Source organism: Pelecanus crispus, chromosome 6 (assembly GCF_030463565.1).
Source record: "Pelecanus crispus isolate bPelCri1 chromosome 6, bPelCri1.pri, whole genome shotgun sequence".
Classification (NCBI taxonomy): Eukaryota; Metazoa; Chordata; class Aves; order Pelecaniformes; family Pelecanidae; genus Pelecanus; species Pelecanus crispus.
In genome coordinates, this window is record NC_134648.1 from 32,987,831 (window position 1) to 33,008,902 (window position 21,072).

At 40.7% G+C, this 21,072-nt stretch overlaps 2 protein-coding genes across 4 annotated transcripts in view; one reads left to right on the forward strand and one right to left on the reverse strand.

Moving 5' to 3' along the window:
* Nucleotides 1–5,085, forward strand: part of TMEM62 (transmembrane protein 62) — a 39,290-nt gene extending 34,205 nt beyond the window's left edge. The window contains exon 16 of the mRNA XM_075711995.1: nucleotides 5,049–5,085. The gene's annotated coding sequence lies outside the window, so the exon portion shown is untranslated. The remainder of the gene's footprint in view (nucleotides 1–5,048) is intronic.
* On the reverse strand, nucleotides 882–11,936 carry PTGR2 (prostaglandin reductase 2). Of its 3 annotated transcripts, XM_075711999.1 has the most exons (9): nucleotides 11,900–11,936; nucleotides 10,037–10,155; nucleotides 8,526–8,717; nucleotides 7,389–7,559; nucleotides 5,195–5,404; nucleotides 4,267–4,388; nucleotides 2,937–3,024; nucleotides 2,148–2,187; nucleotides 882–946 (listed from the first exon to the last, which is right to left on the reverse strand). In XM_075711999.1, exons 1-9 carry the CDS (start codon nucleotides 11,934–11,936, stop codon nucleotides 882–884), a joined length of 1,044 nt encoding a protein of 347 aa, XP_075568114.1. The 3 variants fall into 3 exon arrangements, with proteins under 3 accessions (XP_075568114.1, XP_075568115.1, XP_075568116.1); XM_075712000.1 differs by lacking the exon at nucleotides 7,389–7,559; XM_075712001.1 differs by lacking the exon at nucleotides 5,195–5,404.
* Between the last annotated feature and the right edge of the window lie 9,136 nt (nucleotides 11,937–21,072).

A 21,072-nucleotide genomic window follows, 5' to 3' on the forward strand; every position in this document is an offset into this window, starting at 1 on the left:
GTAAAAAACAGAAAAACTAGTGAAATCAGGGAGATTATCATAAAAATAAGATACAGTAGATTTTAGAAAAGGAATTCTAAAAAGAAAACTTCACTTAAGTCTTGAATGCAAAAGTTGAGAAGAGTAAATAAATGAACAGTTAAGCAGGAGGCTCACCCTACACCTGAACCTACCTCTGATGAAAGTCTCAGGTTGCATACAGATGGAATTGTAAATTAATTAGGTTTCAAGTGCTCTGAAAGTAGGGGATATAATGATGCAATACAGAGAACTGCACAAGACAGATCAGTGGAAATTTGTTCCAGATGGCAAAATGGAAATACCTTTGTTATTAGAGACCTTGAATTCCAGAAATGGAATTTTCATTGCAATTATCTGTAAAAATGAGAACAGTTACATTCTAAAATGATTAGCCAGACTGATTGGACTGTCAGGGTAAATTTACGCTAGTAAATTAAAAATTCCCAGGGAAGTTCCTGGGCACTGGGACAAACTAGCATGGGAATGGTGCACACCTACACTAGTAAATTCTACCAACGACCAAAACTAGGTGGCTGCATACAAATTCCTTATTGGAAATGGTTCCGAGGATGTTCTAACTTCCAAACCATACCCATTAAATACTTGCAAGTGTGCTAGCTGGCAACTGTCAAAATCATGTCAAAGAACTTGTTACTCGTTTCTAGTATAAATGACTGCATTCCTGTTTCCAGTTCTATTTAGTTTATTAGCATAGGTTCTGCCTTAGCATCCCACAACCTCTGCTTTCAGTACAGACAGAACAACTTGATGGTTTATTTAAGAAAATGGAAATTAGTATAAGTAAAAACTTGCTCATTGTTAGAGATAGAATACAATTATTTTTCCCGAAGCAATAACATTTACTTAGAAACTGAGACGATCTGTTTTCCGATATTGCCTCCATTCATCATGGACTGGAAAGCGGCTTCAAGAGAAATGATGAAGTAAGTTAGTGCCAAGCAAAATGTGCCAAGTATCTTTCAAAGAATTAAAAAAAAAAAATGGTAGAAGCAAATGTGTTAAACAGCTCCCCAAATTAAGAAGGGGGGGGGGGGAAAGCTAGTCTGTAATAAACTGCTAAGGGCAGTTTTGTGTAATAATTAAAAAACCTGATTTGTAAGTAACTGTTTAGCCCTATATAAGTTAACAATTACATTTGCTGCTTTTGTGATATGCCATACAAATACCAAACAGAAAGACAAAGTGTGATGGGAAAGTCCACAAATGCTGTGGGTTTCACAAACCTTCATGAAAGGAAAAAGGTTTATAAATACTCAATGTAGTGTAATAAATGTCAGAAGCTGGTGCAAAATATTTGATCAAATTCCTTCAAAATACATATGTATACCAGTAAGTAGCAACAACTAGAATAAATTGAAATCTATAAGATTTGGTTATCACTTAATTCGACTGGTTTCCAATTTTGTGGGACTAAAGACTAAATGGACTAAATCATACTCTTCCCTTTTACTTGAAAGGAAAGCATTCTTATGGCACATCTTGAATCACCTGGCTCTCTAGCTTTGTCTCACTGGAGCCACAAGGCCCCTTCATTTTTATATTTTCTTTGTTAAGATTTTTGAATGGCTACAGGCCGTTTTGTTCCTTTAAAAGAAATTATTTTTTACTTTGTTTAGCAATCTCTAATATGCTTTCCCCTTTCTTGTGTTTGTTTTTCAATTTATATTTTGTTAGCAAATCCAATAACAAGCACTGCTAACAGAAGAAGAAGAAGATTGGAGTTTTTAAAGCATAAGTTCAAGGTTTCCAAAATACCATTTTCTTACACACAAGTTCTAAGAAATGGGCAACACTTTAAATCAGGGTGACTATCATCAGCTGCTATGGTAGCAGTTTAACAATTCATTCCCACCCCAAAAGTAAAACAAAAATAAAATCTCAAAATTTATATTCAATAGGTTTTTATAACATAAAATAATCTTCTCACAGAACTTTTTAATACCTTGTGAAAAATATATTTTTTATTATAACATAAAAATCATGTTTTAGATAAAACACAAAAATCTGAATTGGCAAATGACAAAGGACAAGTGCAAACAGTTAACCTCTACTGTCATTGTATTTAATCATATTATTATTCTTAGAAAATGGTGTAAAAATCTTACCACCAATGTTTGCTAAGCCTTCTACCACAGTCTCTCTGACCTGTCAATGCAAACAAGTCCTTTCAGCTTTCTTCAAACAAGATTAACATTTCTTAGAAACATGCCATGAAACTGCCACAGAAACTACCAAAATCTAAGGGATTCTCTTGCTACAATGGACAGTGCTCTGTTTGGGCCAGATTCTTTCATCAAGAGAGGAGTGAATACTTTCTGATAAACCTGTAGGCAATTTAATGCTTCAATCAGAATTGGAACATCCCTGCCCCTGCCAAAATTTCACATCTCGGGATTTTCCCAGGAGTAAAACACCTGAAGAATCGAAAACTAATTTAGACAGACCTCAGAGGGAAGGGATGGATAAAGCATCTAACCATCACAAAATAATAAACGGTGATTATAAAGCTTGAAACAAAATTTCAGACAAGATCCCCAAAAGCATTCAGGACACTAACTAACCAGGAATTTAAAAATAAGTATTTTTGAAGGTCTGACCCCTTAGGTAAAAAAGCACTTGCACTCTATACTGAAAGAAATACAGACATTAGCAGCATGTAATTAGAAAAGTCTGTCGTACTACAGTCACATCATCCTCAGCAGGTTATCTACTAAAACAGTGCTACCTAATAAGCTTTCAAATATACTTAAACATTTGTAAGAAAATCTGTTCAATTCTGAGGCATGGTAAGAGAGCCAAGGACAAAGAAATCGGACTTCTTGTAGTGGTCTTCCTCAGACCATGATCTGAGGAGGTAGTATCAGAGGCCATAGATTACATGTAAAAGTTCCTACCTTCAGTTTACCCTCTTGGATCCACTGACAGAGTTGTAATACACTGGCTTCTTGTTTGTCCATATAGTTCAACACTAAGAATCTTTCCCTGTGAAAGACAAGAATGAGCCTTGGTTTAAGAAAGGTTGGTAAGCGTATTTTGAAATCTTTACAAATCTTTTCAGGAAACAGCATCATTGAAACTGAAGGATTATGAGTACTCTTTACAAAGAGACACAACTCAGAGCTTTGCCAGCTTGGTGAGACAGCTCCCTGCCGTGGGAGCTTGACAGTAACATAGCTCTTAGACAAGCAATTCTGTCCAAGTATCAGAAGAGTAGTAAAAATCAACTAGTATCACCAGAATAAGCAAATGTCCATAAAACGTGAGTGAATTCCTATTCTTTTTTACTTTTTTTTTGTGGTAGGGAGAATAATTAATGGACCTGCAACCAGATGGCGAGTATAAATTAACTTTCAGGCTCCACAAAATATTGCATATCCTGCTCTCACAGCCACCTATAGCAATCAAGAGAAACTGAAATGATCATCAAAAATGATGATTACTTGTAGCAATGTACTGACTAAATTCTCCACTGCCTTCTACTACGTATGGTGTATTTTAGTATTTTTATACATTTTTTTAAAGTGCAGACAACAGTATCAGGGACAAGAAAAGAATGTTAATTAGAAGAGGTCAATCTGTCTGCACAGAAATCAAAAGTCTCCCCAACTTTCTGCAATGCAATGAATGAAAAATCTCCTAAGACTTTGCTCCTAATCTCTGCCTTAGATCCACCTGAATCCTGACAGATTTAGCAATTCCCAGAGTCATAACAAAAATCAATGTTTTACCTGTATATATACATCACACCCACAGTCACTTTATCTAATAAAACCCCAAATACTAAAAATGCAATCACTGCATCAGCTGCATCCTTACTTTAAAAATATTTGATTTTCTCTCTGCCTGAACTACTACACTTGGAGAGAAAGTACTCTGCAAAACATCTGAGAACAGAACCATGGCAACACCTTCCCTTGTACTGAAGAATCTGTCAGAGGCTCCAGGACTAAATCAAATCAAGCAACCACAAACAAAGCATAACAACAGACAACTATGTTAACATGTAACAACATCCTTTCCCATTTTTATGCTGATAGAGACAAATGTAAGAGAAAGGATTTACTGACGTTGTGATTATAGTTTCCTTTTTTAGTACGGCAAAGTTCTGTTCCAATTACACGTGCCTATTGCAGATCTACAGACTACCTTCCAAATATCAGAGTCACAACATCACATGCACAATCTACCTGGAACCTGGTCACAAGTTCTGGAGGAGAAACGTACCTTGTGATATTCTTTTCTTTCCGTATTTTTTCTATGTCAGGAGGCAGCGGAGGAGGATAAGGCACATCTTTGTTATACTGGGAAATCTGTCCACACAGGATGATATGGCTGTTCCGATTCATCTGTTTGGGACAGCACAAAGTGAGAAAAATTACATTCCTCGGTCTCAGAAACTAAGTTTTCCAGAGATGCAATAGATTATATTGCAAAATTTTCACATGGGTATCCTCACTTAGAGCCACATTTCTTAGAAAACAGTGGGAGAATTGCAGACAGTCCCGTTCAACCTATGACAACATTCAAATAGATAAATGCAGGGCAATAGTGGGAAAATAAATGCTATACAGCCTATGTGCAATTTAAAAAGGCATTAAATACAAGGAATATAAGAAATTGTTATCTTAGTGTGTGCCCTTCTTGTCAGGAGAAGGGTAACAGGATAAAGGGGTTGGATACAGCTGTTGTATACAGCTGTGATTTAGAGCTCCCGAAGATGGCATTGCCACCAAAGCCCCCCTGCCATGAGACAGAGTAGTTTCACATGAACAATGAAGAGGACTGGCCAAGAGTCTTTACTGAGGCCCAGCAGAGCTGGTCTTTTGTGAAGCCAGAAAACCAAAGCTGACAAAACACAAGATTACTACACTGACAGACAAGGTTTTTAGAATATTACCAAGTCTCCTGGCCAAAGAACTGAGAAGCAGAAATTGTGTTTCTATTACTATACTGCCAGGCTAGTCGAAATGACAGACACTGATTTCAAATATCTGATTTCTCCTCAGAACCAGGATCAGCACCTGGATTGGATCAATGAAGTGGAAAGCCTGCTCTGCTGTATTGCAGGCTGCTCTCTGGTATGAATTAATTCAAAGCTGGACACGCAGACATTGGAGAATGACTAGAATAAACCCAACAGCTGTATAATCACCTGACTTATTACTGTATCACTGATGTCTCCACCAACATTGTCAAAGTAAACATCCACACCGCCTGGGCAGAGTTCACGTAGCTGCTCCGCCACATTCCCCTTCTTGTAATTGATAGCAGCATCAAACCCCATTTCTTGGACCAAAATGGAGCATTTTTCATCTGTGCCAGCAATCCCCACCACTCTAGAGCAGCCCTCCAGACGGCCAATCTGCAGGAGCACAGTTTAAAAAAAAAAACCACCAAAACAAACAAACCCCAAACAATAAAGAGAAGTTAGATCATTCATCTGCAGAAAGGTACTGGTGGGAGAAAGGGGGCCTGAGGGGGTGTTACAGTTATCCCCCATCCCACTAAACCACAGGCAGAAAAGTTCAGAGTTCAGTGCACACTCCCATCTCACGCGACACAATTGCCTCTTGTCGTTCCCTCCTCACACATAGAGAAGGGGCAGGTACAACCGAAATCTGCCATCTTTCCAGACTTACTGACTGCAGGAGGTTTAGTCTGTGGAGTCACCAATGACTGGCGGTACTGGGGAGCCAAATACAGTAGAAAATCACTATCTGCCAAGTACCGTAACATAGCTAATAAAAGGCTAAAAAGATTGGACAATAATTGATTTAAATACATTCTTCACAGATCTGCTTATGCATTGTTTCTTCATACCTCCTCTTTATCAGTAAGTCTTAAGCTTGCTTAATATCTTGTGTGTGTGTGTATTTGTAGATATAGAATAGAATAGAATCATTAAGGTTGGAAAAGACTTCTAAGATCATCAGTCCAACTATCAACCCAACACCGCCATGCCCACTAAACCATGTCCCAAATGCCACGTCTACAGTTTTTTGAACACCTCCATGACGGTGATTCCACCACCTCTCTGGACAGCCTGTCCCAATGCTTGACCACTCTTTCAGTAAAGAATTTTTTCCTAATATCCTCCCCTGATGCAACTTGAGCCCATTTCCTCTTGTCCTATTGCTAGTTACTTGGGAGAAGAGACCAACACCCACCTCACTACAACCTCCTTTCAGGTAGTTGTAGAGAGCAATAAGGTCTCCCCTCAGCCTCCTCTTCTCCAGGCTAAACAACCCCAGTTCCCTCAGCTGCTCCTCATAAGGCCTGTGCTCCAGACCCTTCACCAGCTTCGTTGCCCTTCTCTGGACACGCTCCAGCACCTCAATGTCTTTCTTGTATTGAGGGGCCCAAAACTGAACACAGTATTCCAGGTGCAGCCTCACCAGCGCTGAGTACAGGGGGACAATCACTTCCCTGCTCCTGCTGGCCACACTATTCCTGATACAAGCCAGGATGCTGTTGGCCTTCTTGGCCACCTGGGCACACTGCTGGCTCATGTTCAGCCGGCTGTCAACCAGCACCCCCAGGTCCTTTTCGGCCAGGCAGCTTTCCAGCCACTCTTCCCCAAGCCTGTAGCGTTGCATGGGGTTGTTGTGACTGAAGTGCAGGACCTGGCACTTGGCCTTGTTAAACCTCATACAGTTGGCCTTGGCCCATCGGTCCAGCCTGTCCAGGTCCCTCAAGCAGATCGACACTCCCACCCAACTTGGTGTCATGTGCAAACTTACTGAGGGCGCACTCAATCCCCTCATCCAGATCATTGATAAAGATATTAGACAAGACTGGCCCCAAAACTGAGCCCTGGGGAACAATATGCACATACACACACACACAAACACACTGCAACATGTTCTGCAACATGTTCTGCAAACCTGAAGAGGATAAAAGGGCTGTAAATCTCAAAACACAAAGAATGCCATGGAACACAACATGAAGGGTTTACTACATTTTTACTGACTATTTTCTAATATAGAAAAAAATGAAAGTCACCAGTCAACTCAAAGAATGTGTTCAAATCGCAGACTACTATATAAATATATAGGAAATACATGTAATTATACCAGAAATACATGTATTTATATCAACTACTTTATTTATGCTAGTGACAAGTAATCACCTTGGGCTGTTTTCTCCTATCCCAGTTTCATGAAACTTAAGTTTCACACCTAAAATCTTTCTCAGTGAAAGTGTGAGCCAAATCTGCGAAACTGGCCCTTCCCCATAGTTATAGCTGCTCACGTTTACAATGATTTTATCTGTACATTTACTAACCAGCATGTTTCAGAAGATAAACTTGGTAACAGAGCATGCTTGTATGTCTTAAGCCTACCTACCTGGCCGGCCAAAGAGCCGCAGGCACCGGCTGCTCCGCTCACCACCATTGTCTGATTTGCACCCACAGTCACATGTCCTTTCTCCTTTATACCTAACAGGGCCGTCAGTCCCGTGATGCCAGCTGCACCGAGAAAGTAGGAAAGGCGTCCATTTACCAGTTGTGGAACAAGCTACAAAACAGAAACATGTGGTAGTGTTCATGTCTTTTTAGGATGAGGTTTTGCTGTTTGCTATTTGATGTCTGAGGATAGAAGACTAACTTAGGATATTTACCAGGCAAGGTACAACTGGTACGGACAAGATAGCTATAAACTACGTCTACCTTAATAACAGTTTATAGAAGTTTATAGAAAATGAAACAAAGATTATATTTCCACAGTTTTAGAAGAAGTTTTTAAATAAAGTCACTTGCAAGAACTTTAATTATGGAAGTGTCAAAAAGCAGTTGGGAGATAAGAAGTTTCCAGCACTGGTGAACTATCCTTATGTTAGCATAAAGGATAAAATAGCACCGTTTTATCAAATATTGCAACTGCAGATCAGTGGCAAAGGGTCCTAAAGGAAGAAGCTTATTGGAAATTGTACATTCTTAAAAGACAATAATTTTCCATGTTACATGACGATGATGAACACAATATACCTAATGGACTGTTACCTCTCCACATTCAACTTAATGTAGAATACCCTTTCTTCTGTGGATGTAAAATCTCAAGTACAAGCTTTTGCTACGACATGTTAGAGGAATAAATTGAATTAAATGCATCTAAAGACTTTTAAGTCTTATGACTACATTCTCATGGATCAGGAGTTCTAACTAGAATTAGGATAATTAGCAGAATTAATTAACAGAAGCAGTTTCAGAGAAATTTATGAAAAATCCAACAACTGAAATAATACTGGCACATCTGTGACCAAGAAAAGCATTCACATTTTTCTTTATTAAGAAAAGAGAGAAATTGATACAGATTTTGCCACCTGTGAGCTGATGTGCCTTTTGAGAACTGGTTGCTTCAGTAACATTGGCTTGGTTTTGAGTAAGAAATAGTATCATTAGCCACTATTTTAAAAAAAACAAACCAAAACCAAACATTTCGGAAAATAAAATAGTGACAATCTGGGCTTTGCATTTACATTACCTTTTGTAGCAAGCTTCCATCTAGAATGGCCACTGTCTGCCAGGGCCAGTTGAAGGATGTTACAAAGTCTCCTTTAGCAAGGTTATCATGCTTGCTCTCCTCCACAACCCCAATGCCCCCACCATCAGCAACTTCAGACAGCTGCCAGGGCAGGAGGTAATCTGAGCCTGTATCCTCATTCATTCGGCAGCGCTGAAAGACAAGGCTTTAATGAAAGGCTCTGGTGGAACACATGGTTTGTTTATGAGTTGAGGATGAGATATGTTTAAAACTTCAACCACAAAGGCCTACTCAAAAATCTCTCAATAAGCCCCAAATATTCATCATATTTTCTTAGATCACTCTTTCCCCTCATTTGCTCAGTACAAAAGGACCATTCAGATCTCCTCCAGTAGCGTTACCAAAACCAACACCTTCTGTAGATGCTGCCTCAAAGTCAGCCATACAACCAAACACAACTGGCTTGGATCTGACGAGAATCCTATAAATGCCATTCCTTAACTGAATGATTCATGGAAATGTAGGATTGAAAAAAACACCTGCAAGTCATTTAGTCCATGCCTATGCACTGAAGAACAGTCAAATATATTTAGACCATCCCTGACAGAGATCTGTTTAATGAAACATCTTGAAATCTGAAGTCTTGCACCTTTATATCTCCCCCTGTAGCTTGAGTTAGTACTTCAGGATTCTTAAACTTTTCCTTAATTCCCAAGCTAAACCTACTTTCCTGAAATTAAGACTGTTTCTTTTCTACTATCTCGATCTATGCAGGGAACAAATGATCAGAATTCTCTTTATAGCAAACTTTTACATACTAGCAGACTGGGTCTGTCTGGTTCTCCTACTTTCACTTCTATTTCAACCCACAACCTTCCCAACCACATGACTTCTACAGTTTTGCAGAATTAGGTGCAAGTGCTGGTTATGGCTTCATTCACTAATCCTCTCTGTGCTTCCATTGTTTACAAAGTATTGACACGTTTTTGTCTTGTCATCATCCACATAAGGAGAAAATCTGACTTCCATTTGTAAACAAAACTGATAATAGCTAAATAACATTTAACTTGAATCATTTACATGTTTTGTCTAGAAATTTTTGGCCTGGTCATGTCCCGCTCTTGTTCCATCATGAAATATTCTTTCTCCTCTACCCACATTCCCCTTAATTGAAAAATACTTCCTTCTGTGGCAAAAAAAAAAAAGGTAAAAAATTTATATAAAAAAAAGGCAAAGTTCAGAAAAAGCTGATACAAACAATTCTGTAACAGTATACCAGGGCTCACAGTCTCTTCCTGGTCCTATAAAGTCATATTCCTATATATATCACAGGCACATCAATGCCAAATTCCTTCCCAGTATAACTCCATCAGAATGAACAGAATTACTAAGTTATACTAGAGATACATTTGTCCTATAATTGGTAACTTTCATGTTAAACATCATGACAGGTACAGAGATGAAGATATTTTAAAAACAAATTCTGGCTTAGCTCTCAGTCCATCACATACCATGTAAGGGTCCACAGAGAGATAAAGGGTTCTAACACGCACTTGTCCTGCTTGGATCGTATCTGCTATTGTACTTTGTTCCAGTCGGAAGTTTTCAGCCACTGGCTCTCCATTCTTACCTAGAATTATTTTAAAATCAAACAAATAAATGAATCAATATAGAGCTTCCCTTAATCAATATGGGAAGGCCTTTTTTTGACATAGTCCTTTTTAAAATGTTAGCCTATATCTTTATGGAGGTATAAAACTACTGAGCAACTTTCAGATTTTGTATCACAGGCTATGATTTAAATGGGTGCACTGTCACCATCCAAACTGAAGACTTGCTGCTCTGTCAGCTTATGCTTACCTGGGCCAGTATCAGGCATTTGCACTGACTCACAGTTTCCATGCTGTTGGCTACACATAATTTTTATGAACAATTAGGGCAAACTAAAAAAAAAAAAAAAAAAAAAAAGGGGTGGTGGTGGTCTGTTCCCATTCTCAAAAAATGGTTCTATATACCCTATGTGCTGAAAAGCCCCTAACTTTCAGAACAGACACGCATTGGGACTTCTCTCACATAACAAAACCATTGTGCACTATTTTGCCAGTAACAAATGACCATAAATTTCAACCAGGTAAGTTTTAAACGCTCACCTTTCAGTCACTTGACTCAGTGAGACTGGGGGAATACAGACCATTGCCACTGCACGTGCATATGCTGCAAGAGCATCCCTTCGCAGCTACAGACAGACCTCCTTAAATTAAAGCTTCCCAGAAACACCTATAAAACGTATGCCAAGAGCCCCAGAACTGGAGGCTTCATCCTCAGGTTGGTACCACATGCAGCAGAGCAATCAGACTGACAAATGGAACCATTGGCACCAAAAGGAGAGAGCCAGATACCTGTGTATGTTTTAAGTCAGAGTGATTGGGTGGCTACAGCAGGCTACTGCTCTAACATTTGATTTGCATTATAAAAGACTTATTTGCAGGTCACACAATAGTTCTTACCTCTTAGGACTATTTTGGCATTGAGCAGCCACTTAATGCACACATGTGAGTCTTCTACAGCAGACAATTTATTAACTCACTATTCAAAAAATTATGCTGACATCCGTAACAAGGCAAAGTAGTTAGTGATAGGACGAGAGGAAATGGGCTTAAGCTGCGCCAGGGGAGGTTTAGGTTGGAAATTAGGAAAAATTTCTTTACGGAAAGGGTGGTCAAGAATTGGAACAGGCTGCCCAGAGAGGTGGTGGAGTCACCATCCCTGGAAGTGTTCAAAAAACAGGTAGATGTGGCACTTGGGGACATGGTTTAGTCTAGTCTACCCTTGATTGGCTTAGAGTAGACTTGGTAGTGTAGGTTAATGGTTGGACTGGATGATCTTAAAGGTCTTTTCCAACCTAAACGATCCTATGATTCTATAAATGTGTAAGCAAGGAAGTAAACATCCTCAAAAGTGTAAATTTAAAAAACAAACACTTTGAAACATGGGAGGAAGAAAAGATTTGTTATTTACTAAAAGGAAACAAAAATGAACAGTAACAAAATATTTTAATCATCTCTTAAAGTGCAAAAAGAACAAATGTCAGTACAAAAAAGCAATGCTTGCTAATCTTTCCTCACTTTCAGTCCCTACACTTAGGATTTTCTCATATATTATGCATTAACCCTTTTTTTCTCACCCAAGAGTTTAGAAATCTGTGTATACAGACTAAATAAACACACCACAATAACCTTTATTTATTGCTGCATGCAATATTAAGATATAGAAATGTCAATATCTTAAGTTAGTGTCTGTTTCTACCCTCACCATTTTGGAGCATTAGGCAACCATACAAACACATTGCTCCTTTACTGGAGAGAAATACATACCGGGGCGTGAATTCAGCACTACTCTCTGTATAATCATCCCTGCTTTTGCAGCGATTTCACACTGGATTCCTACAAAGGAAAAACATTGTTTGAAGGACTGAAACACAAATTTTCTTGAAAAAGAATATGGGGCAAAGCACTTAGTAATTTGCAAACTGGGGATGAAATACGGGCCTCACCAACTTCAGCATCCGTGCCTGAGAATCATATAAAACAATCTCAAATGTAAAATAAACAAACGTGTGAATACTTTCCCTGAATACCTTCTTAAAGCCACGATTTTATACAATGCCACAGTAGCACCTTCCAGAAAGACTGAAAATTATAATATACTGTGCTCCTTGTAGGATCATGACCACCCTCTACCAGGCTGTAGGAGACGTGCTTGGTTTGCTTTCCTGTGCTGCCCGAGAACACTCTGTTGCCACCTAAAAGACACTGAGGCAGCTTTGCATGCGTAAGTCAGGTGCAATTCAATAAAAGGTATGCACACATGCCAGTAATAGAGGTATGCAGGTATATGATAAAAGATTGCTGTGTAAGATGTTCTACAGGAAATAGCGAGTCTTTCTATTAGCAGTGCATCTTCTCCTAAGAAATGGTCTGGCCCAGAGATCAGAAAGAACCAGACCACCATTTGATCTATTTCACTGAAAAATTTCTCCTTGAATTTCAACAGTTGTTGTGGTTTAGCCCCAGCCAGCAACTCAGCACCACGCAGCCGCTCGCTCACGCCCCCTGCCCTGGTGGGATGGGGGAGAGAATCAGAGGAGTAAGAGTGAGAAACACTCCTGGGTTGAGATAAGAACAGTTTCATAATTGAAATAAAGTAAAATAGTAATAATAACAATACAATAATGATAATAATAATAATAATAATAATATACAAAGCAAGTGATGCACAATGCAATTGCTCACCACCCGCCAACCGATACCCAGACAGTTCCCGAGCAGCGATCGCTGCTCCCCGGCCAACCCCCCCCAGCTTATATACTGAGCATGACGTCATATGGTATGGAATAGCCCTTTGGGCAGTTTGGATCAACTATCCTGGCTGTGCCCCCTCCCAGTTTCTTGTGCACCTGGCAGAGCATGGGAAGCTGAAAAGTCCTTGACTAGCATAAGCAGTACTCAGCAACAACTAAAAACATCAGTGTGTTATCAGCATTCTTCTCATCCTAAATCCAAAACACAGCACTATGCCTGCTACTAGGAAGAAAATTAACTCTATCCCAGCCGAAACCAGGACAACAGTTTAAAAGAGGACTGTAAATTTGTGTTCTTGCAACCGTGAGATGCCAAAGTGATTAACAGGGAACAAACCTGATTTAACAGTAGAAAAATCATCATCTCATATGCTTTCGGAGATAACACAAAATAAAAATGTTCTTACTACTATTCTCAGCTGAGTGCCATAAATAACCAACCTCGACAAGAACCAAGGACATTAAGGAATGAAACATGATAGGTGATGTCTTTGTCATAATCTTTATTTTGCTGACAAGAACGGCAAACTGGAGTGAAGCTAAATAGATGAGCCTAGAAAGAGCACATCATCACCACTTACCCAACATCTTTATTCTTTGAACATTGCAAAACACAGAACTTTCTGTTTGTACTGTTATAGTGCTTACATTACAGCACTCACAGACCATCAAGAACTACAGCTTGGAGTGCTGAAAAACATAAAAATAAAGTTATCAGGAGAAAATGGGCATATCCCTGGCCTTTCCCTCTCCTCTAAAAGCCACAACTGACTCAAACCAAAAATATCTTGTTCATAAACCAGGTAAAGGTTTAACATTTGATTGTGTTTGCACTTGAAAAGCTACTTATTAGGCAAAAATTATTCAAGAGTTAGTTTCTTTTCAGTATTTCAACACCTAAGGGTGCTACAAGAAAAACTACAAGAAATGGATCTCAAATGTGTCTTTACCACGCCACATCAGTGAAAAATAAGTGACCTGCACAGTTCTTTGCACAGAACAATGTAGAACATCAGTCTACAACAAAAGGAAAAAAAAACCCACACTTTGATGAAGTTACTAGTTACTGTTTAAAAACAAAAAATGAGCATTGAAAACACAGGAATTAACAGTTAGAGAAACAAAAATCCATTTTTATACCCACACAGCCGATACAATCTCTGGAATAAATATACTCATGTAAAACCCTAACAGGAAGAATGGCCTAAGATAAGTTTTGGCAGATCTTGGGTTCAGCATCGTACTCTGCTATAGACTTCCTATGTGATCTTGGGAACACCACTTTGTACTTCTTTTATAAAATATTTTTCAGAACAAAATTCCAAATTAATCTTCAAAACTTTGAAGTGGGCAGGTCTATACTCATAATGGCCTCTTCTGTCTTTATAATGCATGAAAACGTCAAATTGTGTATTTTACCTTTATGTTCCACGTCACACCTAAGTGCACTTGAGTGTAAACATTTGAATTCTGAATTGTTGAATACCTGAACCCTTTTATGCTAGCTTGGCTGGTAACATTTGCATAACAAAATTACATTCAAGTGGTACAGCTGTTATCCCCAGAGCAATTGTTGTAGAATCTAAGAATTTATGCTAATTTAATGAGTATTTTATAAACTGTCAGATGTGCCCAGTGCCATTTAAAAGGACAACCATACTGTAGTAAACAATTTGCGCACATACAGAACTTGGCTTAAGTCTACAACCACTAATGAAACTGCTCTCTGCAGAAATAATGAGTTAAGAATGCAGTGAATATAAGCCAACAGTGATCTGACAGCTCACATGAAAGCTAGGCAAATCATTCCTCTATATACTATTCATACTCAATTCAAATATATCCATGGTGTTAAGGGTTTGATCCACTTTTTATAAACCATACAGAGTAGGCAGAATTGCTGTACAGCTCATGCCTTACAGAAAGGCCCACTGCCAAAACTGCTGACTCAATTTTTGTTATCTTGACACTAAATACCTGTACTGTGCAAACACAAAAACCCAATCTGAACCAGAAAAGAGATGATGAAAAGCATTTTATTGTGCCTAACACATACTTGAAATATCTGCTTTCTATTACAATACAGAGAAAAAATACGTTTTTTAAAGGAAAAAAAGCCAAAGATATTAACATATTAAAAGAAAGGAAAAGCAATACAGAGTGGCATAGAAAGATAAGAGTGGAAAAGTATACAACATAAGTTTAGATTACTTCCTTGAATGCCTGACATGCTGAGGGAACAGAAATGCTACTGATTTCCCAGGTCACTTTCACAGCTTTTGTTTGAGAAGCTTGTGTACTAATTTAATCTGAAGATCTTCCAGATACAGTGAGTGGGTGGACAGAAAGCAAGGCTGGCAACTGAATTGTCACTCGTTCCATGTCAGCTGTCACAGTCAAATACAATACTGGAGACGGACATTTACTTCTAAATATGACTGCACTTACAGTGGAAGTCAGTGATGCCATTACACAAGCAAATCTTCACACTAATATCGTAACATAATAAGAAACAATCAAACTTTCCTCGCATTATAAACATTATGAAAGTGAGTAAAGAAAATAAGAAAAAAACATCCTTTAGCACCATAAACTGAAGAAAGCTTTTGGAGGAAGAGAACAGATAAAAGCAAAATAAAGTGGATTTTTATCGTATACATAATCCTTTTCAATACACGTGTAATGCCAATGCAAAGGACACTTGATTCTTGTATTTTCTAAAACACCAAGAGGAAGCAACATGCACTACCATTTCAGCTTTTCAAAACAAAAATAATCTGAGTTGTTTTTACTTTTTAAAGCAAATGGAGTAAAAATAATTGCAAGTTTTAACATCATCATTCTAGGCCAAGATCACCTGACCCACCCTATGAGTACAACAGGAGCATTAAGCAGCACAACAGCAGTACCATCAGGGGAGTCTCAGATTATGTTTTAGCCCAGTTTTATTCTCATCCCCTTCTCCTCTTGCCTTTCTTTTCCCATTTTTGCAGAGACATATGACAACTCCTTTTAAAAATGTTAAATAAATTCCTCAGCACTAAAATGCTCTAGTTTGTTTGTCCTGGGCTTGGTTCCTAGAACTTCCAGTTTCTGAGATTGCCCATAAGACACTGTTTTCAGTTGTGTATACTTTTGCCAAAACGATTCACCTGCTTCCAAGAGCCCATGCCAGGTGCAGGTGCAGCCTCATAAAAAAAGGAAGAGCAGGTAGTTTATCCCTCCTTTATCAGGCCTGGGCAGCCTGGAGGATGAAGGCAGTCAATCTAAATGGAAGACAAATAAGACTGGAAGTCTTCCGAAACTGCGGTGTCAAAAGGGCTGGAACAAGGATCCTCAGAGAAAACTCAAAGAAATTTCAAGGAAGAACGACTCTGAATGAGGAACATGCAAGAAAGACAGACAGAAAGGACTGGCACAAGGAATCAGCGAGAACAGAGAAACGTGGCAAGAATAGCAACCTGAAGACCAGTAAAGCAGGGAAGAGAGAAATAGAATGGGGAGAGATAACTGGAGAAAGTGGGAATGATGAATGAGACAGAACCAAGGAAACTGAGATGGGAATGGCTGGGCAAAAAGTAAAAAATGGTAACTGTAACTGGCAAGGTGAGGAGAATGGAAATGGAAAAGTGAACCATTAGGCACCAGTCTCCATCACACCCCTAAGGAACTCTACATTTGAAGAATGTTAATTAATTGCAAACTCAAGTTTTCAAAAAGTAGAAGCCAGAATCAATACTGATTGTCACGAATGGAGAAAAACACATGCCATAAGAAGATAAGTACTTTCATGAACTGAACTAATAAATCCAGATTTCATCGAATCATAGAATCACTTAGGTTAGAAAAGACCTTTAAGATCATCAGAGTCCAGCTGTAAACCTAGCACTGCCAAGTCCACCACTAAACCATGTCCCTAAGCGCCCCATATACATGTCTTTTAAATACCTCCAGGAATGGTGACTCAACCACTTCCTGGGGCAGCCTGCTCCAATGCTTGACAACCCTTTCAGTGAAGAAATTTTTCCTAATATCCAATCTAAACCTCCCCTGGTGCAACTTGAGGCCGTTTCCTCTTGTCCTATCACTTGTTCCCTGGAAAAAGAGACCCGTTTCCTAATGTTTCATGTCTCATCATTGAATTCTCTGGTGTGACTGAAGTTCCTCCCACAGCATTTTCTCCACATGGGTTCTCTGACACACTGTAAGGGTCGAGGGCAGGCTGCAGTCCTTGCCTCAAGAAAGAAATAGGTGAAAAAGGAAGAATGACAATAGAAGTAAGATCTTGATCCAGCCATCTTTTTTTTAATATATATTCCAAGAAACCTAGTATCTTTGAGCTTTTTATCAAATCTGACATACAGAGCAGAAGTTCCAGTAAGTATACACACTCATATCTACACATGATAGGATTGTCTAAACTTTACTTTTTCAGATCTAGGTGTCAAAAAAGCTGAAAGCTCTCAGGTACCACCTCTTGAGCATTTTTTTTTTTTTTTTTTAATAAATAGTTGCATTGTATTGGAGTCATTGAAAAATTGTTTAAAAATACTAACAAACAAGGCCTATTTTTTCTTAGCAGAATTTCAAGTCAGGAATGAACACAAAAATGCAGATTGCTCCCAGAGAGGCAGGAGCATAACTTGAAATATTTCTGAGAAGGCTGCGATGCAGTATGCAGGCTCTCACATGACAGCAATCCCAGGGAGCGTACTGATTATCCACCTTCCTAGGAAAGGCCAAAGACCAAGTTAGAAATTACAGCTGTCGAAGGTGGAAGAGCCACTGGAGCCTGCCTTGCAGACGGTTCAATAGCCATTTCAGAAGCTGCAGACAGAATAACGTGGGAGAGAGAAACCGAAGAGAGGTCAGGAGCAACGAAGGATGTTCAGTTTTACAAGCCGCACAGTGGCCCTGATCTGGGTGCTGAGGAGGACTCCTCTCCTCTGGGACTCCGCCGCCGCCCCGGGCCGCGGTTTGACCGCGCAGCCCAGTAACGCTCAATTCCCGCTCCGGTTCGAGAGCTCAGGCAATCCCAACGGCCTCTCGCAGCCGTCGCACCCGCGCCCCCGCCCACCCTGCACGCAGGCGGCGCTAAGCCCCGAGGAATGGCTCCTGGGAAGGAGCGCAGGGGCCCTGCCCCGTCAGGGAGGGCTCGGAGGGCGCTGCCCGGCTCCCCCCCCGCCGGAACGAGGCCGCGGGCCCTCCCGGTTTTACACCTGGCACCGGGGCACGCTCGCCTCGACGGGGACGGCGGGAGGGATGGAGGGCGCCCGCCCGCTGAGGCTCCTGAGGCCCCGCTCTGCCCGGCCGGGGCCGCCGCCCCCTCCCGCCCCGCGCGTGGGAGGCCGCGCGGGGATGGTTAGAGGCCGGGCCCCCCCGCCATGCCGCCCCCGTGACGTCACGGCGCGCCAACCGCGAGGCGCTCGCGCTCACCTTGAAGGGCGCCTCGAGCGCTCCGCCACCTTCGTTGCGGGGCGCGCAGGCGGTCCCGCCCCTGCCCCTCCCTGCGCATGCGCGCAGGCCTTAAACAGGGAAAGGCGGCGGCGGCCCCGCGCTTAAAGCGGCGCTGCCCTGAGCCCGGCCCAGGCTGGGCGCTGAGGGCCGTAGTGGCGGCGGGCGGGCGGGCAATGGCCCGGCAATATCCCGGCCTGTCAGCGGCCTCCCGTCGGCAGCAGGTGCCCAGCTTTGCGCGCCACCCCCCGCCCCATTTCGCGGGGAGCGGCCGGTGGGGCTGTGGGCCCGGGGTCTCCTGCCTTAGGGCCCGGCTGCCTGTGTGGGTGAGGTGACGGTGCCTCACCTCCTGAGGCGCTAGGAAAAGGCGCTTATAGCTTGTGAGGGGTTTTTCTCGGAGAGAGGGCAGCATCGAGAGGTACTCGCTCCTTGTGTATTCTTAGCAGATGAGGTTTTGTTCAGTGATGCGCTGTAAGGCTGTATTATAAAATTCCAGCGAAGCTGCGGTTGTGTACAATGTAATGTTGTATTTACTATAGGCATGCGTTTGCTATGCTTGAATACAGACGAAGAGGCATCTTTACTTAAACAACAGGCTATGGGAGGATGAATAACTGAAGAGCCAGAGCTTTCCTGGCATGAGGCTCGGGTGCTGGTACTGCCTGACTTGATTACTCTGTGTACTCGCCCTACGTGTTGCAGTGACTCACCGTGCTGGAAAGGCAAGCAGGTCTGTGAAGTGGCCACTGAGTTGGTGGAAACTACTGCGGAGCTTAAACTGACCACTTAAAAGACTGGAAGAACTCTTACAGACTAATGATCCTGATGACTTTGTACTCTGCCTCTTGTATAAAGGCAGGCAAAGCCATTCTATTGTAGCTTTGCCCATAGCACTTTAATAGAGGTTTAAGCGAAGGATGTATATTTGTGCCACCATAGTATACAAAACTTTGCATTTCACATTAGTTGAAATAACCTCATTGGAACTGGTATGGTCTAGGAAAAATGAGGTATCTTAATAAGGAGACTTCGACCTCCATACTTTCTTTTTTCTCCCAACTTGTATCAGTTGATATAATGAAAGGTCAGCATCTTACTAGTGTAATGCACTGAAAGTAAGTCTTCAGGGTTGAAGTTGCCCCCATACTTTCAAATGGGCATATCTTGTATGTAGAAGGCCTGCATTAAAACGAATGAATACTGACGTGCCTCATACTTATGCAAGAAAAGAGCAGCACAATTATTACAGAAATAATTATTTCAGACACCAATGTTACATGTCATTATATGAGCAAACAGGAAAAGATTATGAAGTGTATTAATGGAGAACTCCCTGTTAATTTAGCAGCGTATCTCAATGACTGGTAATAATTGAAAGAAAAGTGGGGAAAAGGTATGCTGTATATGGGCACGAGCATATTTTTGTTTCTATGTATTATGACAATACAACTTCAGATATTTTTTAAAAGTACCACAACCCCTCAAACCCAATGCATTAAATAGGCTTTCAAAAGCTCTGTACAACCTTGCTTTCTCTTGCCTAGCACAGTTGGCTTTGTTTCCTCCACAAACAAGGCTATCCTGAAAGGTGGTTACAGTGATCATCTGCAGGTTACTGTTTTAACCCTTATATTCACGTCCCCCGTCCCCCCCCCCCCCCCCCCCCGCCCCCGCACTGTCTCTTTTAAGTAGTTGTTAAGCGAAGCAATTGTGACATAAGCTTAGGCGGGAATTTAAAATGCAGTAGCTGTTCTGCACTGGCTTGCCTTGTGGGTACATGTTCTACTCTAAGAATGCTTTTTTGTGGTTTGGCTTAATCCACCTCAGACTAAGCTGAACCACACAAAGTCACCCTTCACGTGAAATAAAACTGTCCACGCAAGCAGGCCATTGTGGAATAGTTGTTACATAACAGATATTAGGGGTTGTTACCACATGTAAACAAGGCTAAATCAACCTGGGTGTCATCATTGTAAAGTCAATCAGAGAAGGGACAGAGATGAAATGGGGGATGTGTTTATAGTGGAAGATGGTTGTGGTCACTGTCGACAAACCATTGTGTGCGTACCCAAATAGGGATTGCCATTCAGTTGAGCCTTGCTTCACTGAACAGATATTCCCCCTAATTCAAAGTTTTCTCTGACCAACATCAGGCGATCTTGAGAAAGCAAAAACATTTCTGGCCACATGGTGGGATGAAAAAGGCTTTGTCCCATTTGATGTTTTTAGAACAAAAAGGGGGGGGGGGGGGGGTGCGGGGCAGAGGCTTTCAGATACAAAGTCACTAGCTCCCAGAATCATGTGTAAACTTGGACAGAGTGTAAAAGTGAAACAGCTATCTGGTTCGGAGTGGTTAAAATCATATTGCCATCAATTTTAGTGAGGCCAATAACAATAGTTAGAATAGAACTCTAAAGTCAAATTCTGGAGGGTTTTTTTCTTTCTTTAAGATTGATTAACTGTTTAGCTGACTGCAAATCATCTTTTTGTTCCTGTTTACCTGCCCTTAATATAGGAACAATAAACCTTACATATCCTCTCTATATTGTGACGCTTAAATGTTTTTAAAGTACAGAGTAAACCTGTTCATTTCCCAAGATTTGCTGGGTTCATGGATCATATTGGTGAGAGTATGTAATAATAATTCACCTTTTACACATTTCCATGTTCATAGGTAACTCACAATCTTGGCAGATGTGTGCCCTTTCTTTGTCATTTTTAATTAATGTCACT